At 42.5% G+C, this 25,319-nt stretch overlaps 1 protein-coding gene and 1 non-coding gene across 2 annotated transcripts; one reads left to right on the plus strand and one right to left on the minus strand.

Annotated features, from left to right (window-relative positions):
• Positions 1-1,456: 1,456 nt before the first annotated feature.
• Positions 1,457-1,529, minus strand: TRNAK-CUU. Its single transcript has one exon. It is a non-coding gene; the product is annotated as a tRNA-Lys (tRNA).
• A 7,917-nt stretch (positions 1,530-9,446) lies between these two features.
• LOC100479062 (kelch repeat and BTB domain-containing protein 6) lies at positions 9,447-12,686 on the plus strand. The gene has a single exon (XM_011220562.3). It carries the CDS (start codon positions 9,833-9,835, stop codon positions 11,930-11,932), a length of 2,100 nt encoding a protein of 699 aa, XP_011218864.2. The 5' UTR covers positions 9,447-9,832; the 3' UTR covers positions 11,933-12,686.
• The last annotated feature ends 12,633 nt before the right edge of the window (positions 12,687-25,319 follow it).

The following is a 25,319-nucleotide window of genomic DNA, read 5'->3' on the forward strand; positions in this document are numbered from 1 at the left end:
CATACAGCTACAGCCTAAATATCCATTGACGGATGAATAAAGAAAATGTGGTATACATATATAATGGCATATTTTTCAGGTATTAAAAGAAGGAAGTCCTACCATTTGCAACAACATGGATGAACCTGGAGGATATTATGCTAAGTGAAATAAGCCAGGCACAGAGAGTCAAATGCTGTATGATCACTTATATGTGGAATGTAAAAATCTTAAACTCATAAAACCAGAGAATATATGGAGGTTGTCAGTGACTAGGGGTAAGGAAATAAGGAGAGGTTGGTCAAAGGGTATGAAATTTCAGTTAAGTCCCAGATGTCTAACGTACAGCATGGTGACTATAGTTAATAATACTGTATTGTATACTTGAAATTTACTAAGAGTAGATCTTAAATCTCCTCATGACAAAAAAAAAATGTTTTGAAGGTAACTATGTAAAGTGATGGATGTATTAACTAATTTAAATGTGGTAATCATTACATAAAATATCTTAAATCATCATGTTATACACCTTTAAAAAATCATGTTGTACAACCTTAATATATGTAATTTTTATTTGTGAATCATACTCCAGTAAAGCTGAGGGATGGGAGGAAAGAAGCGTGTTGTTTAACCGTTAGTAACACACGTTGAGGTTCTCCAGTTATTTTTCTGTTACCGATTTCTAGTTTAATTCCATGTGGTCTAAGAGTATACTTTATATGATTTCTTCTCTTTGAAATGTGTTAAGGGGTGTTTTACGGCCCGGAATGTGGTCTATCTTGGTGAATGTTCCATGCGAATTTGAGAGAAATGTATATTCTGTTGTTGCAGATGAAGCATTCTTCAAATGTCAAATGTCAATTTAGATACAGCCGATTGAAGGTGCCTTCAGTTCAACTAAAATAGTCCTCCCTCATCCATGGTGGATACGGTCCAGGCAGATACTACCGAACCCCCTAGACTATGTTTTTTCCTATACATACACACCTATGATAAATTTTAACTTGTAAATTAGGCACGTAAGAGAGTAATAGCAATAATAATAAATTCGAACAATTTTAACAATATACTGTAATGACAGCTATATGAATGTGATCTTTCTCTCAAAATATCTTAGTGTACCGTGCTCATCCTTCCTCTTGGGATGTGAGATGATAAAACGTGTATGTGATGAGACGAAGTGAGATGAATAACATAGGCATCATGCGGTCAGGCTAGCCTACTACTGACCTTCTGACGGTAAGTCAGAAGGAGGCTCATCTGCTTCCAGAACACAGTTAAACGCAGATAACGGAAGCCATGGAAAACAAAACCATGCATAAGGGAGTACTGCTACATATCCTTACGGATTTTCTGCCTGCTGGACCTATTAATTACTAACAGATATTGAAGTGAATTTTATATAATTTTATAATCTCTTCTCTCTAGGCATATCAATTTTACTTCTTTTCTTTTTTTTTTTTTTAAGTAGGCTCTACACCCAACGTGGGGCTTGAACTCACGACCCTGAGATCAAGAGTCGCATGCTCTACCAACTAAGCCAGCCAGGTGCTCCCTCAATTTTACTTTTAATTTTTTTTTCAGTCTTTCAGGCTGCGGTCTGTGCAGCGCCCTGAGGTGGTAGACTGCTAGAAACCATCTCTCCAATTTTTACAGTCCACAAGCCCTCCTGGCCTCCAAAGCCAGGTACCTGAAGTCAAAGCTGGATGCCAGAGATTTGGAAGAGCTCCTCTGAGATGCTGGCCTTCTGGAGTGTGACAGAGGGAGAGTGCAAAGATAGCGCCTGCTCTCTGTAGTCTCAGGAACGGTTTACAGTCAGCTCTTAGATGTGCATTTAATTAGAAGCCTGGCCTTCAGGCTGCAGCTGTGATAAGGCCTCTGTCACTGAAAGACTGAGCTCCTGAGTCTGTTGCCTCTGCTGGGGATCACAGCTGCTTAAGAACTCTATCTCGGTTGGTTACAGTCCTGTGGGAGCCATAGTCTTCAGCCCTGTTGGCCCCTAAAGCCAGGCAATGTAGGCGTGTTCCCTGGCTGCAGCTGTAAAAATCATGGCACCAGCCACGTGGTTAAGGTTCTTTCTTGAAGATACCAGTGAGTGGAGGGGGGGGCAGAAGGAGAGCACAAACACTGCATCCCCAGGTCTCTGTGCCCTGGGGGTAGCTCCATAGGTCACTCTAAGTGGGCCAGGCCAGGAGCCTGCTTGCTCCCTTAGGCCACAGCTCCTAGACAAAGTAAATAGACCTTTCTCAGAAACCCTGCAGGTGTCTCAGTCGGCTCTCTGTGCAGTGCCCTGGCAGAGGGAGTCGGCCAACAACTGTCTCTCTGGTTGTCACAGTCCCTTGGGGCCCAGGAATGCGAGCCCCTCTGGCCTCCACAGCCAGGTGATCAAGGGGCACTGAGCAAACAAACAAAGAAGAAGAGGGAAAAAACGAAAAGGCGGGAAAAAAGATGGCACATGCTGCCTTCAGTAAGGCCGACTGACGGCATGGAAGATGGTGCTATTAACGTTGAAAATAAAACTGCCAGTTATATCAAAAGCAAAAGATAGCGGGGCTATTTCATTTTGTTTCAGGAATGGCAGAGAACTGCGATCTAGGACTAGAGGGCTAGGTTAAACTACAGGCAAATCTGGAGAACAAAAGGAGAGGAAGCTCTTCTACGGAGGAAAGGAAGGAGTTGGGAGGGGCTGTTATCAACAAAAAGTCCATTGGCGTAAACTGAGAGCTGGAAGTATAGTGGATTTTCATTGGCTTACTTGTGACTGTCTCTCACTGCCGGGACTCTTGAAGCCCCCCCCCCCCCCCCCGCAAGAAAACTTCCTTCCTCCTGCTGGAGGAGTAAATAACGTAGCAGTATCCGCTGGGGTTGACTAGGAGTGCTAGGGCTGAACCCTCTTCCACAGGCCTCCTGACTCCATTTTAAATGAGTTTCCTTTTATTAATTTTCATAGTGTCTACCTAGTGGAGAATAAAGATGGCCCTTGCTTGAAAGGGAAAAAATGGTGCCTGCTGGCTTTAGCAAGACAGAGGGAGAGCAGGACGATAGCACCCACTAGCCTCCATCCCTGGAGTGTATCCCATCAGGCCCCTGCCCTTCTGACCAATGCTTTAAAATCAGCAAATGACTCTTTCCTGTAAAGTCCAGGTACTTTCCAAAGGGCTGCTTCTGCGCTGCACCCTGGGAAGGGTGAGTGGCACGTGAGCCCTTTAAGAACCACTCCGAAGGGGCGCCTGGGTGGCTCAGTCGGTTAAGCCTCTGCCTTTGGCTCAGGTCATAATCCCAGGGTCCTAGGATGGAACTCCAGATTGGGCTCTCTGCTCAGCAGGGAGTCTGCTTCTCCCTCTCCTTCTCTCCCCATCTCTGCTTCTGCTTGTGTGCTCTCTCTCTCTCAAATAAATAAATAAATAAATAATCTTTAAAAAAAAATTCCTCAGTTCCTGCAGCCCTTTGGGTCTTGTGGATGGCAGCCCTGACGGTCTTCAAAGTCAGACATTTTGGGGGCCCCTCTGTCAGTTAGTACTCTTAGAAGGTGCCCAATGTGGGATACGAACCCTTCACTCTCCATGGAGAAGCTTTGGGTTCCTGAGTTCCCTCTCGATTGCGTGTTCTCCCACTAGGGGGTTGTGGCAAGATTGTTCTCAGCCTTTCCTACCCAGTTCCATGTGATTTCCCTCTCATTTGCCCAGTACAGAGGGGTCAGTCCATCAGTTTTCAGGTTTTTTTCAGAGGAAATTATTCCATATATAGCTCTACATTCAGTCTGTCCAAGGGAGAAAGTGATTTCAGAATCTTCCAGTGTCACCATCTCGAACTGGAACCTCTATCATTTCTTTTTGTTTTTTCCTTGGACTTTCCATTACTCTGGTGACATTGCCCAATCAGTTTTTGCATGCCATCTACTTTATCCTTAGAGCACTTGGCATAGTTGTTTTCAATCCTTAGTCTGAGAATTCCAACATCCCTGCCCTGTCTGGTTCTGCTGCTTGCTCTTGTCTCTTCAAATTGTCTTTATTAAATACATTTGCTCTAGACACCTGAAACTAACATTTTGGGTCAACAATACTTCAATTTAAAAAATACAGTAATGTAACCTTGTGTGTAAACTACACTCAAATGCAAAAAAAAAAAAAAAAGAAAAAAAGAAAAAGATATTCAACATAAAAAAAAAAATACAGTCGGGGGCCTGCGGGGTTCAGTTGGTTAACCCTCTGTCTTCAGCTCAAGTCATGATCTCAGAGTCCTGGGATCAAGTCCTGCATCGGGCTCCCTACTCAGAGGGGAGTCTGCTTCTCCCTCTACCCCTTCCCCCTGTGTGTGCTCTCTCTCTCTCATGCTGTCTCTCAAATAAATAAATAAAATCTTCTTAAAAAAACAAAAACACACTTGCTCTGTCTGTTCAAATTTTTACCTTTCTTTCTTCATGGCCAGACATGACGTGCCAGGTAAAAGGAACTGTTGTAAGTAGGCCTGTAGTAATGTGGTGGTGAGGTGTGGGCAGAGGGGACGGGTTCCGGTATCAATCTGATTAGGTTTCAGTCTTTTAGTGAGCTTAGATCTCTGAACTGTGAGCTTTAAACGTTCTTGTGTTTAAATTGTTTTCCTTCCCCTTAGGTCAGATAGGATTAGGATCGAGTGGGCAGGTAGTGGGTATTTCTCTTCCTTTAGCTCAGTTAGGCTCTGATGAGACCCCAGCAGGTGAGCCTCTGACTAACTAGTTTCTCCTGAAAATGATCCTTGTTAAGAACAGAGGGCTCTGATGTATTTAAAACTGGTTGCCTTTCCTCTCTCCCTTCAGGAGAATGAGAGGCTTTTTCTCTCTACTTGCTGTGAAGACTGGTCAAGGTCCTGGAGGTAAATCTCACATTATCGTGCCTACTGCCCCACCCCCGCCCATGACTGAGGTCCTCTAGAGCTGTTAGCTCTATAGAGTTGCCCACACTGAACCCCCAGCAATCTTCAATCATATTTCAGGTTTTTCCACCTTGGCACCGGTTCTGGCTGCCGTTTCAGCTCCTGGGTGTCTGCTCCGGTAAGCCACAGCTCCCTGTATTCACCTGTCTGTTCGGTCTTGGGCAGCTGTTTGCCGGTGTTTTCCTCTCGCTTTGTGAATCCAAGCAGAGTTGTTGATTGTCAGCCTCTTCAGCTTCTTACTTGTTGTTAGGCAGAGTGGTGAATTCCAAGCTCCTTATATGTGAAACCAGACTTGTCTTGCATTTTTTAACTGTAAGATATAAAAGACACGTTACGCCTCTTGTAGTTTTGTAGAAGTGTTGGTGTGTAAGACACGATGTAAGATTCCTTCCTCTTGGAATCAAGATTGGTCTTTTGGTGGTGTCTTTGCAGAAGATGAAATCCCCAATTTAAAGATCATGTAAGGGCTGTGGTGGGAAGGGAAACCCGACCTGTTGGTGATAAAGGAGTGTATTTAATAAGATGTTAGCAGTATTTAAGGATAGGTGTTAGATTGGTCAAATTAAGGGCGCCTTCCAACAAATGAATTAAAAAAAACAACAAATGTTCTTGAATTTGAGTATCATTGTGTTTTGTTTTGTTTTGTTCTTCCCAGAGGATTGAGGGAGGTAGAAAATAGGGAAATTTTTGTAGCAGTGTGGGTACTTGTCGAATATCCTGAATCACCTTACCATTGAAGTGAATTTCTCTATCACTAGAGAGGAACAAAGGGATTCCGGAGTGGGGAAAATTCTTTCTGGTAAGCAGCTTAGCTACAGTTGTGGCAGTAGGCTGTTTGCAAAGAAAAGCTTCTAACCATCCTGAAACAAGGATATGAATGTCCTTCTTTTGTTGTAAAAGAAGGGAAAAGGGTAATGAGCAATTGGAGAGTCTAAAAGTAGGAGAAACAGATAAGGAGGTTTTCAGGTTTTGAAATGCAGACGTGGAAGGAGAGTCCCAATTAGGGAGAATGGCGTTGTTTTCTTAGTCGTGGCATACAAGGGAGAGGCAATAGCAAAAAAACTAGGGGTCTGGTTCTAGCAATTAGCCAACTAATCCTAGAAACCCTCAGAATTGCCTTTTGGTCTCAGGGAAAGGGGAGGGAATTAATGATGGTGTTAAGACATTCAGGGGACAGAGTCGTCCCTTCACGGGAGGTAGCGTGTCCTAGCTAATGCTCTTGAGGGAGCTGAATGATTGCATTGTGTTTTTAGAAACTTTACGTCTGTTGTGGGCAAAAGCTTATAATAAACAAGTTGTTAAAATCAGGTGAGCACAGATGACAGTCATCTGCATGATGGATAAGGAGAGAATTACAGGGAAAGGTTAAATTTCTCAGGTTTGCAGAGAGTCCTAGAGAAATAATTATTGGCTTCAAGAAACCCCTGAGGCATAGCAGTTTATGTGTATTGTTGATTTTCTTTTTTTCCTTGCGATGGCCAAAAAGATATTTGAATCAGGGTGAAGGGGTATGGGGGTGGGGGAAAAGCAGAACATAAGTTGATAACTGTGAAATGAATGGTGTTGGATTGCATATAGGCCAGATGGCGTTGGGATTAGGAACTAGAGAAACCTGGGTTTGGCTTGTTTATTGCTCACAAATGTTAAACTAGTCAGTATCCCTTGCCATTAGGATTATTTACTGGGGGGATTGGATTATTACAGGATGTGTCAACAAAGCCTTGAATCATGGGGTGAAAATCTTCGAGAGCTTCTAGTTTTAAGTATATCCTGGTAATCTTAGGAGTGGCATGGAAGGATGTATTTCTACTTCCAGAGGTTTGGCCTCCCAGACTCGGCCAAAGGCAGACGATTGAGCCACCCAAAGGGAGTCAAGTATTATAGTTAACAAATATCTGGGGGGTTTTATAGGAGAAAAAAAAATCTGGTTATCAATGAGTCATAAAAAGGCAAAGGTACATAGGTAGAAGCCCCAGGGACTTCAAGGGTGAAGCATTTGGGGGAGCAAAAAGTTCTGATATTCCTCCTGGGAAGTAAATGTCTTCCCAGAAAGATGAGCAGGCCAGTGGAACTAAGCACTAAGCCATGCTGTGCAGTGAGCAGTAGTAATGAGGCAGAAAAAGATGTAGACAAAGGCAAGTGACGTGGTAGATTATCAAGTCCCACTGCACGTATGGTTTATGCACTCCAAGGGAGGTTAGTGGGAAAACAAAAGATGTTTGTATTAGTTTTCTAGGGCTGATGTGGTACTTTGTTATGTAGCAGAGACCAGGTGGCTTAAAAGAAATTTATCATCTACTTTTTAAGTCCAAGGTCAAGATGCCAGCAGGGTTAATTCCTTCTGCAAGCTGTGAGGGATCTGTTCTAGGCTTTTCTCTTTGGCTTGTAGATACAGAACATTTTCATCATTACAGAAAATTCTATTGAACAATGCTGCTGTAGGCCTGAGAGCCCAGAGTCTAATATTTTGCATTTTGTGAAAAGCAATTGAAAGCAAATAATGCTGTTAAGGGCATAAATGAAGAAGTTAAAACTCAATGGCTGAGCACAATTTATTCTGAGGATTGTATACTGAAACAACGTTGATAAATGCAAATATATAACATTTTGATAAAGTATAAACTAGATTAATTCAAGGGATGTTTGAGTATGTATGATGCCGATCTCTTAAGGATCCTGAGTAGAACAAGGTCTCTTTGTTGAAATATTTTTATTTAAAATGATCCTCCATAACTAGAATTCCAGATGCTTCCATTGATTTGGGTGTGGGAGTGTAAGGAGGTATATTGGACTAGTTATAAACATTTACATTAAGAGGTTAATGGAAATACTTTTGCACTGCTTCCTGAACATGAAATATTGACTTTGTGAGACCACCAAAGCATCTATTTATATTCCTGATTTACATAATTTGACAGAACCCATATATACTGCTCTGAGATTGAAATTTAACCGCCCTGCAGATACTGCTGAATGTTTAAAATACTATCATATACTTCAAAATTATTCCAGAGGCAAGTTTAAAATCGGTAAGGTCAAAAATTCAAAACACGGACAACACCAAATGCTAGGAAGAATGTGGAACAACAGGAATGTGCATTAACTGCTGATGGGAATGCAGAAACTGTATAGCCACCACTTTGGAAAATGTTTTGGCAATTCGTTACAAAGCTAAACATGTAGGACTCAGCAACTGCTCTCCTTGGTATTTACCGAAATGAGTTGAAAAATTATGTCCACACAAAAACCAGCAGAAGAGTGTTTATAGCAGCTTTATTCACAATTGCAAAAATTCAAAGCAAACAAAATGTCATAGGGTAGATGATGGATAAGTAAATTGTGGTAAATCCATACAATGGAGTATTATACAATGATAAAAAAAAATGAGCTTTTAATGACAAAAAGACATGGAGGAAACTGAAATGAATATTGCTAAGTGAAAGAAGGTATTTTAAAAGGCTACACATTGTGCGATTCCACCTAATGGACATCCTGGAAAAGCTAAAACTATCTAGACAGCAAGAAAATCAGTGGTTTCTGGGGGTTGGAGGGCAAGGAGGAGGCATAAATAGATTGAACACAGGATTTTTAGAGCAGTGAAATATTCTGTATGTTATTGTAATGGTGGATACGTGACATTATACCTTTTTCACTACCCATAGAGCTATACAACACAAAGAGTGAAATCTAATATAAACGATCCACCTTCATTCATAATAATGTACCAGTGTAAGTTCATCACTTGTGGGAAACACAAACACTACTCCAAGGTATTAATAGGAGAAACTATAAGGAGATGGAGTATATGGAGGCTCCCTATAAAATTCTGCTCAATTTTAGAGCACCTAAAACTGATCTTGAAAATAAAATCAATTATTAACAAATAAAGAAAAGAGACAACAACAACAAAAAACAGATTTAAATATAGAGAAAAAACTGGTGGTTACCAGGGGAGGGGTGGGGGGATGAATGAAAAAGGTAAAGGGGTTAAGAGTACACTTAATGAACACGAGGCAATGTATAGAATTATTGAATCATTATATCGTACATCTGAAACTAATATTTGAAAAGAGCAAAAAAAAATATTACAAAAAGGCGGAGGCGAGGAAGGGGTGGAATCTCTGCAGAAACCTGCAGGGCTTTGAATTTTTTCCTACAGGCTCATAATCTCAAGAGTGGGTGCTTGATTTTCCATAAATGGTAGAAGAATAGCTAAAATTCATCTAACCTTTACATTATAGATACTGCGTACGTACTTTATTATTCTAATCTGCAAATATTTATTCAGAGCATCCTATTTAACCTACGCAATTCATGTCGTCACACAGCGCTATGACATATTCTTGTTATTCACATTCTTGAAAACCGTTCTGAGAGCGAAGCCAAATAGTCGATAAATACAGACCAGGTGACTAATCTGGATTCCAAATCCAAAGTTCTAAACCATAAATCCGAACGAAAGAAAATTAGCGATTTCTAATTCCGTCGGCTGAAACAATGAACGGCCGATAAATCTCGCGATATTATCGAAACTACTATTCCCAACATGCATAGCGGCTTCTGTCCATCCGCCTATCCCCTTGAGTCTGGAGGGCCCCGGCATGCCTTGAGGTGCGAAAGGCAGCCTGGGAGCCGTAGTTCTCTCGGACGCCTACCGGTTTTGCCAGCGCGGCAGTGGCGGCTCTCTCGGTTCCGTCCAGCGGGTTCTGTAAGGCGAGCTGAGGCGGAGAAAGGGCGCGGAACTGGAAGAGGGTGAGTCAGGCACTGGCTACGTGATAAAGGGAGGCGGCACTGCGGCATTGGGCTGAATTAGGTAAATGGACCCGTGCTGCAGTCTCTCCGGAGACACCGCGATCTAGCGCCAGCGAGAAGAGGGCGAGGAGGAGCCAGAGCCCGGTCCTTGCACCCATTCTCGCCCTCGTACCCCGCCGCCATCTCCACCATGCAGTCCCGGGAAGAAGCTCCGCGCTCTCGCCGCTTGGCCAGTCCCCGCGGCGGCAAGCGGCCCAAGAGGATCCACAAGCCCACCGTTTCGGCTTTTTTCACGGGCCCGGAGGAGCTGAAGGACACGGCTCATTCTGCAGCCCTCCTGGCACAGCTGAAGTCCTTCTACGACGCGCGGCTGTTATGTGATGTGACCATCGAGGTGGTGACGCCTGGCAGCGGGCCGGGCACTGGCCGCCTCTTCCCCTGCAACCGTAACGTGCTGGCTGCCGCGTGTCCCTACTTCAAGAGCATGTTCACCGGTGGCATGTACGAGAGCCAGCAGGCGAGTGTGACCATGCACGATGTGGATGCCGAGTCGTTCGAGGTGCTGGTTGACTACTGCTACACCGGTCGAGTGTCGCTAAGTGAGGCCAACGTGGAACGCCTTTATGCGGCGTCTGACATGTTACAGCTCGAGTACGTGCGAGAAGCCTGTGCCTCCTTCCTAGCCCGCCGCCTTGACCTGGCCAACTGCACTGCCATCTTCAAGTTTGCCGACGCCTTCGGCCACCGCAAACTGCGATCGCAGGCCCAGTCCTTTATAGCCCACAATTTCAAGCAGCTCAGCCAGATGGGTTCGATTCGGGAAGAGACTTTGGCAGATCTGACCCTCGCCCAGTTGCTGTCCATCTTGCGCCTGGATAGTCTAAACATAGAGCTGGAGCAGACCGTGTGTCATGTGGCAGTGCAGTGGTTGGAGGCGGCTCCCAAGGAGCGGGGTCCCAGCGCTGCGGAAGTCTTCAAGTGTGTCCGCTGGACGCACTTCACTGATGAAAACAAGGATTACCTGGAAGGGCTGCTGACCAACACCATTGTGAAGAAGTACTGTCTGGACCTTATTGAAGGGGCCCTGCAGATGCGCTATGGTGACAAGTTGTGCAAGTCTCTGGTGCCGAAGCCAGAAACCAGCAGCGGCAGCAGCAGCAGTGGCGGCGGCGGCAACGGCAGCGGTGGCAGTGGCAGCGGGGGCGGCAGCAGCAGCAGCGGCGGCGGGAGCAGCAGCTCCTCGGTTGTACCCACAGCAGAAAATCCACCCCAGAGGCTGGGCGTGTGTGCTAAGAAGATGGTGATCTTCTTTGGACATCCCAGAGATCCCTTTCTATGCTGTGACCCATACACCGGCGATATCTACAAAGTGCCGTCGCCTCTGACCTGCCTTGCTCACACTAGGACTGTCACCACCTTGGCTGTCTGTGTCTCTCCAGACCATGACATCTACCTGGCCGCTCAGCCCAGGAAGGACCTCTGGGTGTATAAGCCAGCCCAGAATAGCTGGCAGCAGCTTGCCGACCGCCTGCTGTGTCGGGAGGGCATGGATGTGGCCTACCTCAATGGCTACATCTACATCTTGGGCGGGCGAGACCCGATTACCGGCGTTAAACTGAAGGAAGTGGAATGCTACAGTGTCCAGAGAAACCAGTGGGCACTGGTGGCTCCGCTGCCCCATTCCTTCATATCCTTCGATCTGATGGTGATCCAGAACTATCTTTATGCTCTCAACAGTAAGCGCATGTTCTGCTATGACCCTAGCCACAATATGTGGCTCAAGTGTGTTTCTCTCAAGCGCAATGACTTTCAGGAAGCCTGTGTCTTCAATGACGAGATCTACTGCATCTGCGACATCCCCGTCATGAAGGTCTATAATCCAGTCAGAGGAGAATGGAGGCAGATCAATAACATTCCCTTGGTGTCGGAGACCAACAACTACCGCATTATCAACCACGGCCAAAAACTCTTGCTGATCACGTCACGCACCCCGCAGTGGAAGAAGAACCGGGTGACCGTGTATGAATATGACACTAGGGGAGACCAGTGGATTAACATAGGTACCACCTTAGGCCTCTTCCAGTTTGATTCTAACTTCTTTTGCCTCTCAGCTCGCGTTTATCCTTCCTGCCTCGAACCTGGTCACAGTTTCCTCACTGAGGAAGAGGATGTGCCGAGTGAGTCTAGCACTGAATGGGATTTAGGTGGATTCAGTGAGCTGGACTCTGAGTCAGGAAGTTCAAGTTCTTTATCTGATGATGATTTGTGGGTTCAGGTCGCACCTCAGTGAAATGCACAGGATCAGCAGAATTTGTTGTAGATAGGTTGAAACACTAAGGTGTTTTTACTGCTTTGGAAAGTGTCTTAAAGAGATACCCTTTCTCTTTGCTGGAAAAAAAACAAACAGGTTGATTAATTTCAGGTTTGGTTTAGAAAGGGTATTTGAAATACTAACATAATTTAATGTTAGGGAATTTATACACTCAAAGAAATCAACCTATTTAATAATTTACTGTTCTAAAAGTCCAGTATTGATTTGATTGTTGGGTATGTTTATGTTTGATTATACTAATTTAGTCTTCTGTTATAAAATCTTATATTCTGTTTTGTGCCACAAGTACTGTGACTTGAATTTTGATTTTTAAAATAGAAAACTGATTGGATAGGAATTACCAGGTAGGGTTTTGAAAGTCTATCTTTTTCCTTCAGGACAGGGTAGTAGGTTTCCAAAACTTTAAACTAGTGGGTTATTACAAAATGTGTTCTAATTTAAATATAGTTTGCCAGGTTTTAGTTTAGTTACCTCCCCTTTTGTGAAGAAAAAAAAATGCATATGTTTGATGTGACTGGTGATTTCATTTGTAATGATGTTCAAAATGGTTGTAAGCTCACTAAAAGTAAAAACAAAAACAGGATTTTACCTTTAAAAAAGAAATTTCAGTTTTAAATTTGTAATGTAAAATGTGTATTTGCAAACAGTGACCAATTTTCCATCTGTTCTAGTAGTGTCACCAGTCATCGAAAAACCTTGGGAAAAAAAAAAACAACTAAACTAACTTGCTTTGTAGGTTCACATTTTTGATCTATACTTGATACGTGCTTCACAGAATCAGAGGAATCATCCTCTTTTTCACTGGACACAATTGTGTAAATTTGTATCCATTGTCTTAAAAAGTTTATGTGATTCTTAAAATACTTTGGCTGTACAGTTTTGGTGTTCATCTTAGATTCGTCAGCAAATTGTGATTATTCTTTGCTGTTTAATGAGATAATATTCGTTTTGAAAATATGTGTAAGCTAAGAACAGTATTTTATTGAGATCAGTAGATATTGTGTCTATCAACTATAAAATCAAGTGCCAGCAAAGAACTTTAAAACTTTAAGTTGTGTATAGAACTGTTTTGTGTAGCATTGAAATATTGTCAGTTTTGTAAGTCACTAAATGTTATTATCAGCTTAAAGGTATTTTTGTATTAAAAGTTTACAGTTAAATAACATAAGTGAATGATGGCATTTGGGGCCAGTAGTGAAAGTATATTTCGTCTAAAATATTTCCCTAAACAGTGGTATACATGGTTATTTTATTAGGGGATTTGTATTTGTTCTGTGTTTCTCTGTGAACCATGCTCCAGTCTTTGTTTCTGTCACACTATGTAAGGGAGAGTTCAGAAACAGAGACGACATCGTACAAAACTGACATTGCTAAATACAAGTGCTTACCTCTTGAGGGTTTACTAGCTATGGTTGTCACGCTACGTACCCGTGAAAAATGACCAGATGCTTATGGTGTAGACGTTTTTTCTATACCCAGTTAGAATTTTCTTCCTGAATCTTCATTCAGTGACATGCTAATTCCTCTTCTACGTTTATGCTCTAGCGGTCGAATGCTAACATTTCTTACACCTTGGCTGAGTACAGAGGATCGCGTTCTCAGGTGGGAACTGATTTTTTTAATGAAATATAGGATGAAAATGGAGAAAGGGAGACACAAAAGGTTAAAAAAAAAAAGTTGTCTCAGCCATTTTGATTGGCCATCTGAAGATACTACAAAACATTCCTCTTTAACATTTTTGGTGAACTAAGATGCTTGTCCTAACAGTATGTGTTCCTTCAAAAGGGCAGACATGCTTTTAGTTGTTTAAGGCTACATTTTGTTCTATTTAACAGCAGGGTTGTTATAAGCACTGTACTTAACACAAAGCTGTGTCTCAGTAGTGTATTTGGCCAATTTTTTCTTCACCAGTAACTTCTTGTGGATAGCTTTTTGTTTTGTAAGGTTGAAATAGGACAGTGCTGATCTGTACCAGATTGCCTATCTGCAGAATTGAGGTATGCAAACGACTGATAAATGACAAATCCTCTAATTTGTCATTCTCAACCTTTGAGTTAGGTAAAAGCTAAGTAGCAGTAATAGCTTGGTTTACAAAGAAGTTTTCTTGGGAAGAATTTTGGTTTCGTGATATATTTGTGAATTAGAGAATCGATGTTAATCATTATTTTATAGATAAGTGATTTGTATGTGATTAGTTGCAAATAAAACTGGTATTAGAACCTAAACCTGGCTTTTTAATTCAGTGTTTCTGCTAAATGTATAAAACCCTTGCTTGTGCAGTGAATGACACAACTAGCAGTGTTGAAATCCCTTCTTGACAGGAGAGCACCTTTGTCTCAGTTTTCCAATTAATCAGCACATCTTTTAGCGAATGCTCCATATAACACTCTTTGCAAGACTACTCTTTTTAAGATTTTGAATGACCTTAATTATCTTTTGTATCTGTTCCTGTAGTCTGAAAAGCATAACCCAGATTTTTGCAAGTTCTTCTAAGTTCAAATGATGAGTGTCGTTAGTGCTTCCAGAAGGATAAACTAGAAATTAATTTCACAACTGGCTTATCTATATTAAAGAAAGAAATTAAATTCCAATAGCTCTTTTCATTGCTTTATAGTTGAGCAGAGATTTTAAAAATTTTTTGTACCTGATATTTTAAGAATCTGGGGAAAGCTTTTGATCCATTCTTTTTTTTTTTTTTTCCAGATTTTATTTATTTATTTATTAGAGCACAAGGTGGGGAGGAGCAGAGAGAGAGGGAGAAGCAGGCAGACTTGCCATGAGCAGGGAGCCTGACATAGGGCTCGATCCTGGGATTATGATCTGGGCCGAAGGCAGACGCTTAAATGACTGAGCCACCCAGGCACCACACCCCCTTTGGTCCATTCTTAGAAAAAGGCAAATTTGTTGTAATTTTGTAATGTCAAGGATGATGTGACACTTCTGCTCGTCAGACCTAAGGTAGGAGTACATCCGAGTGTCTCCTTCCCATATCTGCTTAGAAACTTCATGACCCTTTTTATCACTCTAACTTTAAAAGGATATTCATTATAACAAATATGATAAAGCAGGGAAGTATTAGGAAGCAAAATCACTTATAGAAAGTGTGACCATCAGTAGAAAGGTAAGAGAATGTTATTTTTAAAACCAACAAGAGCCATTCAATATGATTTGAATGCAACTGATTTTTAAAATTATAATAAAAAATAAGATAGTATTCACCGAAGCTGTGTGGCTCTGAGTACCATGGGGGCAATAGGTTTTGTGCAAAACGGGAAGGACCTCCTCCTTGACTCTGAGCCATTTGTCACCCAGATCTGTTTCATCAAACTGCCATTCCTTACATATGTAACCTTGCAGGTTCAGCATGGTCCAAGCAAGGCCCAGAGTAAGGAATGGATATTGCTCTAAAAACATTCCATCTATATGGGAGACCGATTTTTCTCCTAAAACAGCCTAGTCTGGGGAGTCACCTAACGGAGTCACCTCCAAAGTTAAAATTGCTGCTTAGAAACACCGTATCTCAAGCAAATATTATCTGGGGGCAAACTATTTAATTCTAGGGAAATGAGCTAAACAGGACTTAATGTAAGTGTCAGGCAAATGATTTCTTCCAAACAGAGCTGTGCCTTAAAGAAAGAGAAGAACCAGGACTCTAAATTGTAAGTAATATTACCTTAACTTAGATCTTAGGAAAATCAAGTAGATGCGAAGGTTGGGGGGGAGCTATTGTAACAGAAAAATCCAGCAGTGGAACATCCTTCAGGCACAGCCTGATCTAGAGTCTGTGTCTTCAGAAGACCTCAGAGCTCATGTTTTCTCTCACTTTGTGTATTGGCTGGAACACAGGTCTGGTTTTAAGTAATAGAGACCTAGTAGTCATTTAAACAAGCAGTTTCTTGTATAAAAGTCCAACCTGTTACGTCGCCCCTCATCTAGAAAGTCCCCTAAGACCCAGGCTTTTCTGTGTTCCCCTTCTGCTATGCTTAGGGTGTTGTCCTGGTCCACACGGCCCAAACTGGCTCAGACCTGTCTATACTCCAGCCATCAAGAAGAGAGGGAGGGCATGAGCCTACCCTGTAAGAGAGGTTGTACTACACTTCTGGGCACATCCTGCCGGCCAGGTCTTAACCACATAGCCACAGCTGACTTCAAGAGTGCCTGGAACGGGTAGTTTTTATTCTAGGACAACATGTATCAGGTTAAAATTCAGGGGTTCCTTCTTATAGAATGGGGGAGAAAGGCTATTAGGTTAACTAGCAATCTCTACCACACCATCTGTCAGGCCAGATGTTATCACATGGCCACCAAAGTGGCAACACCACCCTGGGGTGTGACTGCAACCCACAGAACATGGGCTGGGCCTTCTACCCCAGAAAGCCTTGGGGGAGCTCCCTGGGCTCTTGCTGCTGCTCTATACAGAAAAGGCAAGGAAAGGCACTTCATCTTGTTTTGATTAAAGAGAGCTTCATAGCCTAAATGTTTACTGGAACCCTAGATCCCGAGCCAAAATCTAGTCTTGGCATTATATCATGGAATGTTTCCACTTCTGAAAAGAAAGAAAAGAGCATTGACAAATGGCTCTGTATAATTAATGGCAGTATTAATTACCTTAAACAGCAAATGTTACTTCTGTTAAAAAAAAAAAAGCTATCAGAATTACAGAGTAATGATGAAAACTGGAAGTTTCTTAGAGGAGGCTCAGCTATTTAGCAACATTCTAGCATTTTCTGTGCCTCGATCATCTCTGCAGTGCTGTGTGAATGTAAATCTACTCATCTCCCCCTCTGTTGAAGCCCAGACCATTCGGCTCAACAGTCTATTCAAAACTTCATTTCTTGCTGGATTCTTGTCCTGACTTCCAGTCCATCATAGTTTATTCAGCGTACACACAGAGGGTCACTCACTGTGTTTGTGCAAACTTCAGAAACAGCTGCCAGACGACGTTGCGAATAATCGCTTCTGTCAAGTTTGGGATATAGCTTTTATCATTATCATTATCCTTACAAATACCCACATTTTATTTTAAAAACACAAACCACCCTTCTTTCTATATAGAGCCCCAACCTCTACCAGCAAGCGAAGAGTAACATGCCAGTTTGTAGTTGTGTTTCTAGCCCTACGTTCATCAAGATTGTAAGACTCCATTTTCTGTTTCATTCCTCAATCTCCTCTGAGCCCAGAGACACGATCTGTGCTCTGTGCTGTGACCGGGTCCTTCAGCATTTCCTGCACTGGTCACCTCTTGCTGAGGATCCCAGCCCCGTCACCTTCTTTCGTGCAAGACCTTCTCGCGCGTGGGAATTATCCAGTTTATTGATTTGTTTACTCTCTCTTATCTGCCTCCTGCACTAGAATGTGAACTCCATCATGGAGGGACCCCGTCTGTCTTTCCCTCAGCTCCTGACATAGCCAGGCACAGCATCAGCGTTCAAGGAATATTTGTTGAACAAAGAAATAAACGAATTTGGTGCTTGTTTGCATTTATAGGAGAAACACTTGCATTTAGAAATCTCATCTTTTTTTGTCAATTTTCCAGCTTTGAGGGAGAGCTATTATTAAACTCTTTTGTCTGGTTGTCATAGCAACCCACTGGCCTCCGGAGCTACAGGTTACTTCTGATGGGCATATTCTACCAGACAGCCGAGCGCACGGTATTTTCAATTATGGAATAATGACGCTATTTTAAATCACAGCCCTCACACTGTATCTTCCTCTATCTTTTATGAAGATAGCAGAAAATTAGCAAGCAAACACGCCTGTTCAGACCGCAAAGGCTAGAGGAAATAAAGCAGTCTAACCTACATCCCTACCCCCCAAGCCCTTCCCGCTCCCTCCCAGGCTTCCACCTTTCCGCAAGCACCTTTGAATTCAGTGGGGCTTTCTGTCCAAGTCGTCCAAGGAAGTTGAAAAAATTAATTGTTCCAAGACTCTAAAGAGCTCTGTTGCTGCTGAATGTTCTCTTTTTCTCCTCCTTGCCTGTTTCTTAAATTTCACGTAAAATGAACCAGTGATAATAGTCTTACAAAATTGAGATTTGCGCTGAAAAGGTCCAAAATCAGGTACCCCCCCCCAACCCTTGTTCCTTTGGCTCATATTTTAGTAGCAGGAGCTGAGAGGGGTTTTATTAAACTGAGTTAGAAATCCTAGAAAACTCATTAAGATCCCTTGCATACGACAGGGTTTCTAGCGGCCATTCAGCCAGCCATCAATGTAGTTTTTAAAAGGCAGTCTAATGGTGACACGCTAAGGGGATTTTACATAGACGTTATGCTGCATTTTCCCTTCTGTAGGTTTTCCTCATGTTCTAGGGAGAGGCAGGCGCCACCCAGTTCCAAGGTGTATCCTGTGATAATTACTTCACCGTTCCTCTGTGCTGTTCTGAGTGCTTTTCTTATAAGTAAGGTTGCAATACCCACCAGTAAGCAGTCCCATAACCTTATCTAAATGAAATCATATTGTAATTAACTTACCTCCTGGGTTTTAACATAAAAGCAGTAACCACCCACCACTGCCAATTAGCAGGGGTTGTAAAGGGATTCATGCTAAATGGATCTCTTGATTTGGTTTCACTTTTAAACAGGTTCAACAGCAGTCTAGATGAAGAGAAAGAAAGGATCAGCAGATTTTTGTTACTTGTGGAATTTCAAAGGATGCGCCAACCCAGTTACCTTTTCATTGTTTTACATGAGGGAGACTGTCCGTGTCATCTGTGCAGACATCAGCTATTCCAGCTACTGTAAAAATAAGTCCAACAAAGCTTTCTGGAAGCCATTGCATCTGATCCTGCTTTTCAATCTGAAGACTTCCTCTGTCTTTATTTTAAATGACAGAACAATTACGAGCCAGAATGCAGAGAGATACATGATAATCGTGGTAGGCTATTTGTGACAGTTCAGCATTGAGGTCAGAGCCCATCTGAGCACAGGAGCCCGTAAGGAAGTAAAAATAATATATTGTACAATTCAAAACAAATTAGACAAATTAAGAGTATTACGTAATAATTCTAAGTTTATTTTTTAATGTTGTACTTGAGGAAAGATGGATTTCATTCAGGAGAATGAGAGGTCTTGTGGGAGTTTTCTAGGCTTAGATTATACAGATTCTGTTTGGAATAAAAGGTTACAATATACCTTGAAATTTTAGGTATGATTATGATTATTTTTAAGTATATTAAGGAGATACTCAAAGACAGTAAAACTTAACCTCTCAAAGCCAGTTATTCATGTGTTTTTTTAGTCTGTCCTTGTTCCCTCTCTGACTTGCTCACTCTCTGGATTTCAAGATCATTTTCTTTTGGACTCAGAGAGTGTGGCAGTGCTTAACCAAGATCCTTCCAGACCCTCATCTGATAGCTGGAACAACTCCAGATTTTATGCATTTACACCTAGATGTTCCCTTCGTGCTCCAGGGTGGGTTACAGTACCCCTTGCATTTTGCTGTACTTCCTCCAAACATTTTTTTGAAAGCCAGTTTTCTTACACAGATCGTATACGTTCATACTATAGATTTATTGTGATCTTATGTAATTTTTGCCACACTTTCTCATTTCACAAAAAGTTCTCGCTATAAAAAAAAAGTGGTCACTCTATGTACGCACGTGTGCACTAGTATGAAGACATTGTACATAAGGGGGCGTTTGTTGTGACTTTATACTAGCAACGTTAAAAAGACATTAAAGCTCATCAAAAAATATTCATAGCCTAAGCATATACCCAAATACTCAGCAAGCATTTATACTAAAGAACCATAGGCAGCCTTTGAAAAAAATGAGGTGGGTCTGTGCGCATTGATATGGGAAGATGTTTGCCATAGACTTTGTTGTCGTTTGGACCGTGCGACATCTGAAACCCTTTCCTGTGTTTGCACAATCTCATGTTGGGTGAGTCTCCTAGGGACCAGGGCTTCTCTATAGAAGCCAAAAAGTTCACAGGCAGGTACCGTCCCGGACTCCTGGCAGAGAGCCTGTGGGGTCAAGCCATGAGCACATATGGTCTTTTCCAGGACTTCCACTCTCCAGAAGGGACACAAAGAAGCAGAGTATTTAGAATTCATGCTGGGGCAGCAGCCACGGCAGAAAGAACAGTTACTTTTTGGAGCAGCAGAGTAACAGCATATTAACAAGACTTTCTGATGTGACTTCTCACTTACTTTTAAAATTGGCATTACATTCAATGAATTCAAAATTCAGAGAGTGCAAAACCTATATGATGAGAGCTGCCCCCCCTCTCCCACACTTCTCCTGTGCATCTTAGCCCTGACACCTAGTTTTCTTTTCCAGCGTTACTAATTTTGTGTGTATCCTTTCAAGCCTGTTTTCTGGATATATATGACAGTATACATAGCTTTCTCTTTTTTTCTTTTTCTTATTTTTTCTTTTTTACTAAAACTGCATATTATATAAACTGCTTCTGATCTTGAAGCACTTCTGCATCCGTATGTCAGGAACATGTTCATTCTTGGATAGTTTGAGAGGAGACCTTGTGCAAACAGATCATAATCCAATCAGTTTCTATGGATGGACATTTAAGTGGCTTAGAGTCCTTTGCTGTTACTACCAGTGCTGCTGTGAATAATCTCATACTTGTGTTCTTCCACCTTTGCCAACGTCTCCGCAGGACAACCTTCTCAAAGGGCATGTGCGTTTGGAATTTTGATGAACTATGACAAAATTGCCCTCCGGAAAGATTATGCCAATTTATGCTCCCACCAGCGATGAGTAATGGTCCCATTTCCCCACATCACCCCCCCAGTGTACTACCAGATTATTGATCTTTGCTCTGACTTGATTTTGACTTTATTTCTGGCTGTTTAAGAAATTTTTGTTTCTTGGGGCACCTGGGTGGCTTAGTCAGTTAAATGTCCCACTCTTGCTCTTGGCTCAGGTCTTGATCTCAAGGTCGTGAGTTTGAGTCCCATCCTGGGTTCCACACTGGGCATGGAGCCTACTTAAAAAAAGAAGAAAGAAAAGAAAAAGAAATTTTTGTTTCTTCATGTTTTCTGAGCTACTTCTCTGCCTTTTGAACATGTTCTTTTTTTTTGCTTAAATTAACCAGAGGAAGTTTCTGTTGTTTGCAACCGAGAACCTAGACCAAGACATCTATGATCTATGATCTATTTTTGAGAGTAAAATCAAGTTGAGGAATAATATGCACAGTGATTCTTATTTTTATAAAACCAGAACAAAAGCTATATACAAATGCAGGTGGGTATTTAGAGAAATATCTGGAAGGGTACAAACTAGACAGTGGCCGGTAACCTCTGGACAGAGAGGCTAACCAACAATGTCAGGGGAACATTTAACTTTCCCCTCATATACTTGAATATCATCGAAATTTTTTGTAATGAGCATATTATACTTTTTAAAGTTTTAAATTAAAAAAAAAAACGACCTTAAAAACTCTTCTCAAATTCTCAGATCTACAGTGCTGTATGAGTTTGCTCGGGCTGCCCTCGCAAATCACCACAGCCTGGGTAGTTTCAACAACTGGATTTCGTCCCGGCTCGGGAGGCTACAAGTCCAGGATCAAGGTGCCGGGCACAAGCAGCTATCGGTCTGTTCTGAGATCCGAGACTGAGTGAGGGGTAGGAGGAGATCACAGTCTATCCATCTTTTTCATTCCTACGTGGCTCAGTTTTTATGCGGAAGTCACAGTGATGTTAGTGTGACAAGAATATTCCTCAAAATCAATGGACACGTGTAGCGTCTTGGCCCTGACAGTCTGGGTCAGAGGACCCAGGAACAGCAGAAGGCAGCCAATGGTATCATCACAGGGAGGTGCAGTCAACAGACGTTTCATGAGCCAGTGAACATTTTTATGGTCTGTGTGCATTTGAAAACTGGCTACAAAAGATATTCCGTTCCTGGGGGTAGAAGATGACACGACATATGCCCTTATCTGATTTACATGGTTTGGGTCACAGGTTTTACCAATTACCGCATAGCCTTTGGTGTTTTCATCCCATATTAATTTTCTTCCATTTGCACCCCAGGCCAGAGTCGGGAGGGTAGCACTTCTTCTCTTGTTCCAGGAAGCCCTTGCATGGGTGGGGGGTAAATCGCAGAATTTACGTTCTTTTTCTCCTTTCTGGGGTCAGTGACATGGGTTAAAGGCATTTAATCAAACCCTCCTAGAGAGATGAGTCCCATAGTCATGTGCTACGATGATCCAATTTGTGTCTTCTGTCAAAAACTGTATTTTGGGAAGAGAGCGGAGCAGGCTGGGTGAAGTCTTTCTACAGTCGCTGCGGAAAGATGTGTATAGCACAGAGCGGCAAGGCTCCTTACTCCGTCTGTCTCTGGATAAATACCGAAACCGTAATTAGTACGGGTAATAAATCCTTAGCAAACATGAGGACGTGTCTTCTTTATTCCACTCTGAGTTCGGATAGCTGATGCCAAAATTACCTTGCGATCGCGAAGCCAACATAATTAATGCCCAAGAAGGCAATGCAAGGACAGGGAAGTCCGCGGGCCAGAGGCCTGATGACTGCGGCAGCAATCCTGATACAACGAAGCTTACAGGAAGAAAAAAGAAAACACAAACTTCTCAAGCCAGCATGCGGCGCCACGATTTACAGTTTGGCTACTTTGGGCTTTAGGAACAGCTTGCTAATAGCTTTGCCAATTATTTAAGTGATGTAATTTAATTTCCTCTGCATCACACAGCGGTTTATTAAAGAACTCATATTTAGCTCCTCGGCCCCGGAGGACCCGCTCGTTTGTTATCGCCGCTAACAGCTTCCAAGCGCTCTCTGGCGACTTCGCCATCGTCCTAACACCAAGAGGAAGGGAGAAGCTCGATCCCAGGTACTAATCAAGTGCAGATAAAGTCTTAGTCCATGAGCCAGACGCTGCATCTCAAACTTAAATCTGAACTTGTAAAATAAGCCAGGATGATGTTCTAGTCTCCAGACATTGGAGAAAATCTCTCTGGTCCCACGTAAGGTCCTTGGTCCTGAGTCCACTGCGAGTGTTCACTGTATGACAAAGCCCTGGGCGGTCCTTTGTGTAATTGCCCCCCCCTTTTTTTTTCCCGTCAAAGAAGCGGAGAACAAAATAACAGGGGAGACAAGGAAGGGAAGTGAATCACTAGCAAGAAACTTAACGGGAAGGGGGGATTCTGCCTCAAAAGAATTCCAGCCAGCCATGCGTCTCTAAGCACTTAGAGTGGTCCCTATTGACTTTCAAGCCTGGGAACCTGAAAGCTCGATTTCCAATGCAAATTAAAGAACTGACGAATTTGTCTGAACTGAGGAGGAGAAAAAAAAAAAATTGGGATTCCCCATTTGCCGGGGTGCCAGAAGTTACTTCAGTTCTGCGCAGTACCTTTTCTAGAAATACCCAGGCCAATACTTCCCTCTACCGCTTGGAAGCAATTCTACAACACGAGTCAACCAGAACTAGTTACACAAAATAGCATACCTGTTTCACGGGTGTAGGAGCCGAGGCCTAAGTGTTAAAGTTGACTTCTGGAAAATCCAAAGGGAAAAGTGCAGCAGTGGCTGAAGAGTCACTTTTGTAGGTCCACAGGTAGGCGCGGATAAACTTGCCTTTCTGAATGTGCGCCTTAACCAAAGTGACTCTGTCATGTGAAGATGGGACGCTTGGCAAAGGGAAATGGATTTTTAAAATAGTTACTTAAAATAGATTTTTTAAAAAAATTGATAGTCACAGCCCTAACATGTAGAGCTTGAAAGTCATCATTCCAGCCCTCCTAAGAAAAAAAGTTCATCAAAATTAAAATCAATAAATTTTCTTAGAGCCATCAGAAAACTGGGGTCACCGGACCAACCACCATCCCCCAAACCGGAAAGACGGGGAAACACAGCATTGATCAGCTTACCTGAAGCAGACACCGGGCAGCCAGCGCTGGTAGGGACGCTTACAAGGTAACTGACGAGTCGCTGGGGGCTGGTTGTGGACTAGCCTCAGTTAAAAACTCCTGAGAGCCCCCTCTAAGGCGGAGGGTGGGGGGGACCCCTGCTTCTGGGATTTTACCTCCAGGAGCAGCACGAGGTCCGGCAGCACAGACCTCAGAAATCTCCCTCTGTGTGGCCCAGGGGGAGGGGAAAATTAACCATTTTGAAATATGCCTAAGGGGAAAAGTAGCCTTTTGAAATGCTCCCACTGCATTCTGTTTTTCATAACAAAAGCCCACCATCAAAGGAAACTGCTTTATCAGAGCCTTAACTAAGGTGGGACCTGGGAAATTCCAACGCTAGTGTCTTCTAGTCTCCCAGGATCACCCAAGTGGGGAAGAAGGGAAACCATTGGTGAAGGTCACAGCCCACGGGCACACTAACACACTGAGATTTAATCATCAGATTCTAGGATGCTTCCCTTTCCCTGCGCTTTCCCACTGCATCACCAGGGATCCTGTGTATAGGATTTATATGTATATAGGATATGTATATAGGATCCTGTCTGTTTATAGGATATATATATATATATATAAAACAGTGGATTACAGCTGAAAAGAATGAATGGCAAGGCTCAGACTCTAGTTAAGAAGGAATTTCTAGGCCAAGACACTGGGGGAGAGACGAACAAGGACATTAGATCAAATGGAAACCTCTGACACTTACAACTGTAGGAAACATTAAACACGACCTAACTCAAAGGAAAACCAACATAAAAATCTCACAGTAAAGGCTGATTTACTTCAGTTCCTTTTCTCCAAGACATCATGAATGGTTTTCAACAAAAAAATTACAAGGCATGCTAAAAGCTAGAAACCACAGTCTGAAGAAACAAAACAAGTATCAGAAACAGACGTAAATATTTCAGGATTTTGGAATTATCAGAAGCTGAAGATAACTGATTAAAATGCTAATGTCTCTCCTGGAAAAAGTGGCCAACATACAAGAACAGAAGAGTAATGTGCGGAGAGATGGAAACAGAATTGGAGCGAGAGAACCTCAAAAAAAATCTAAAGGAAATTCTAGAAATAAGCATTGTAAAAATGAAGAATGCCTTTGATGGGGTCATTAGTAGACTGGACAAGTTAGCAATTAGTCAGCTTGCAGGGATGTCCATAGAAATCTCCCAACATGAAATGCAAAGAAATAAAAGAATGAAAACTAACAACACTAGAACAGAATATCCAAGAATACAAGACCAAGAGTAAACTCTAATATGAGCTCTGGGCTTTGGGGAACTGTGTGTCAATGTGGGTTCATCCGTCGTAACCGAAGTACCCTTCTGTTGAGGGATACGGATAGTGGAGGGTATGCATGTGTGGGGACGGGGGTATGTAGAACTCTCTGTACCTTCTTATCTTTTTTTTTTTTTTGAGGTTTTATTTTTTAAGTAATCTCTACACCCAACATGGGGCTCAAACTCCCA

Source organism: Ailuropoda melanoleuca, chromosome 7 (assembly GCF_002007445.2).
Source record: "Ailuropoda melanoleuca isolate Jingjing chromosome 7, ASM200744v2, whole genome shotgun sequence".
Taxonomy (NCBI): domain Eukaryota; kingdom Metazoa; phylum Chordata; class Mammalia; order Carnivora; family Ursidae; genus Ailuropoda; species Ailuropoda melanoleuca.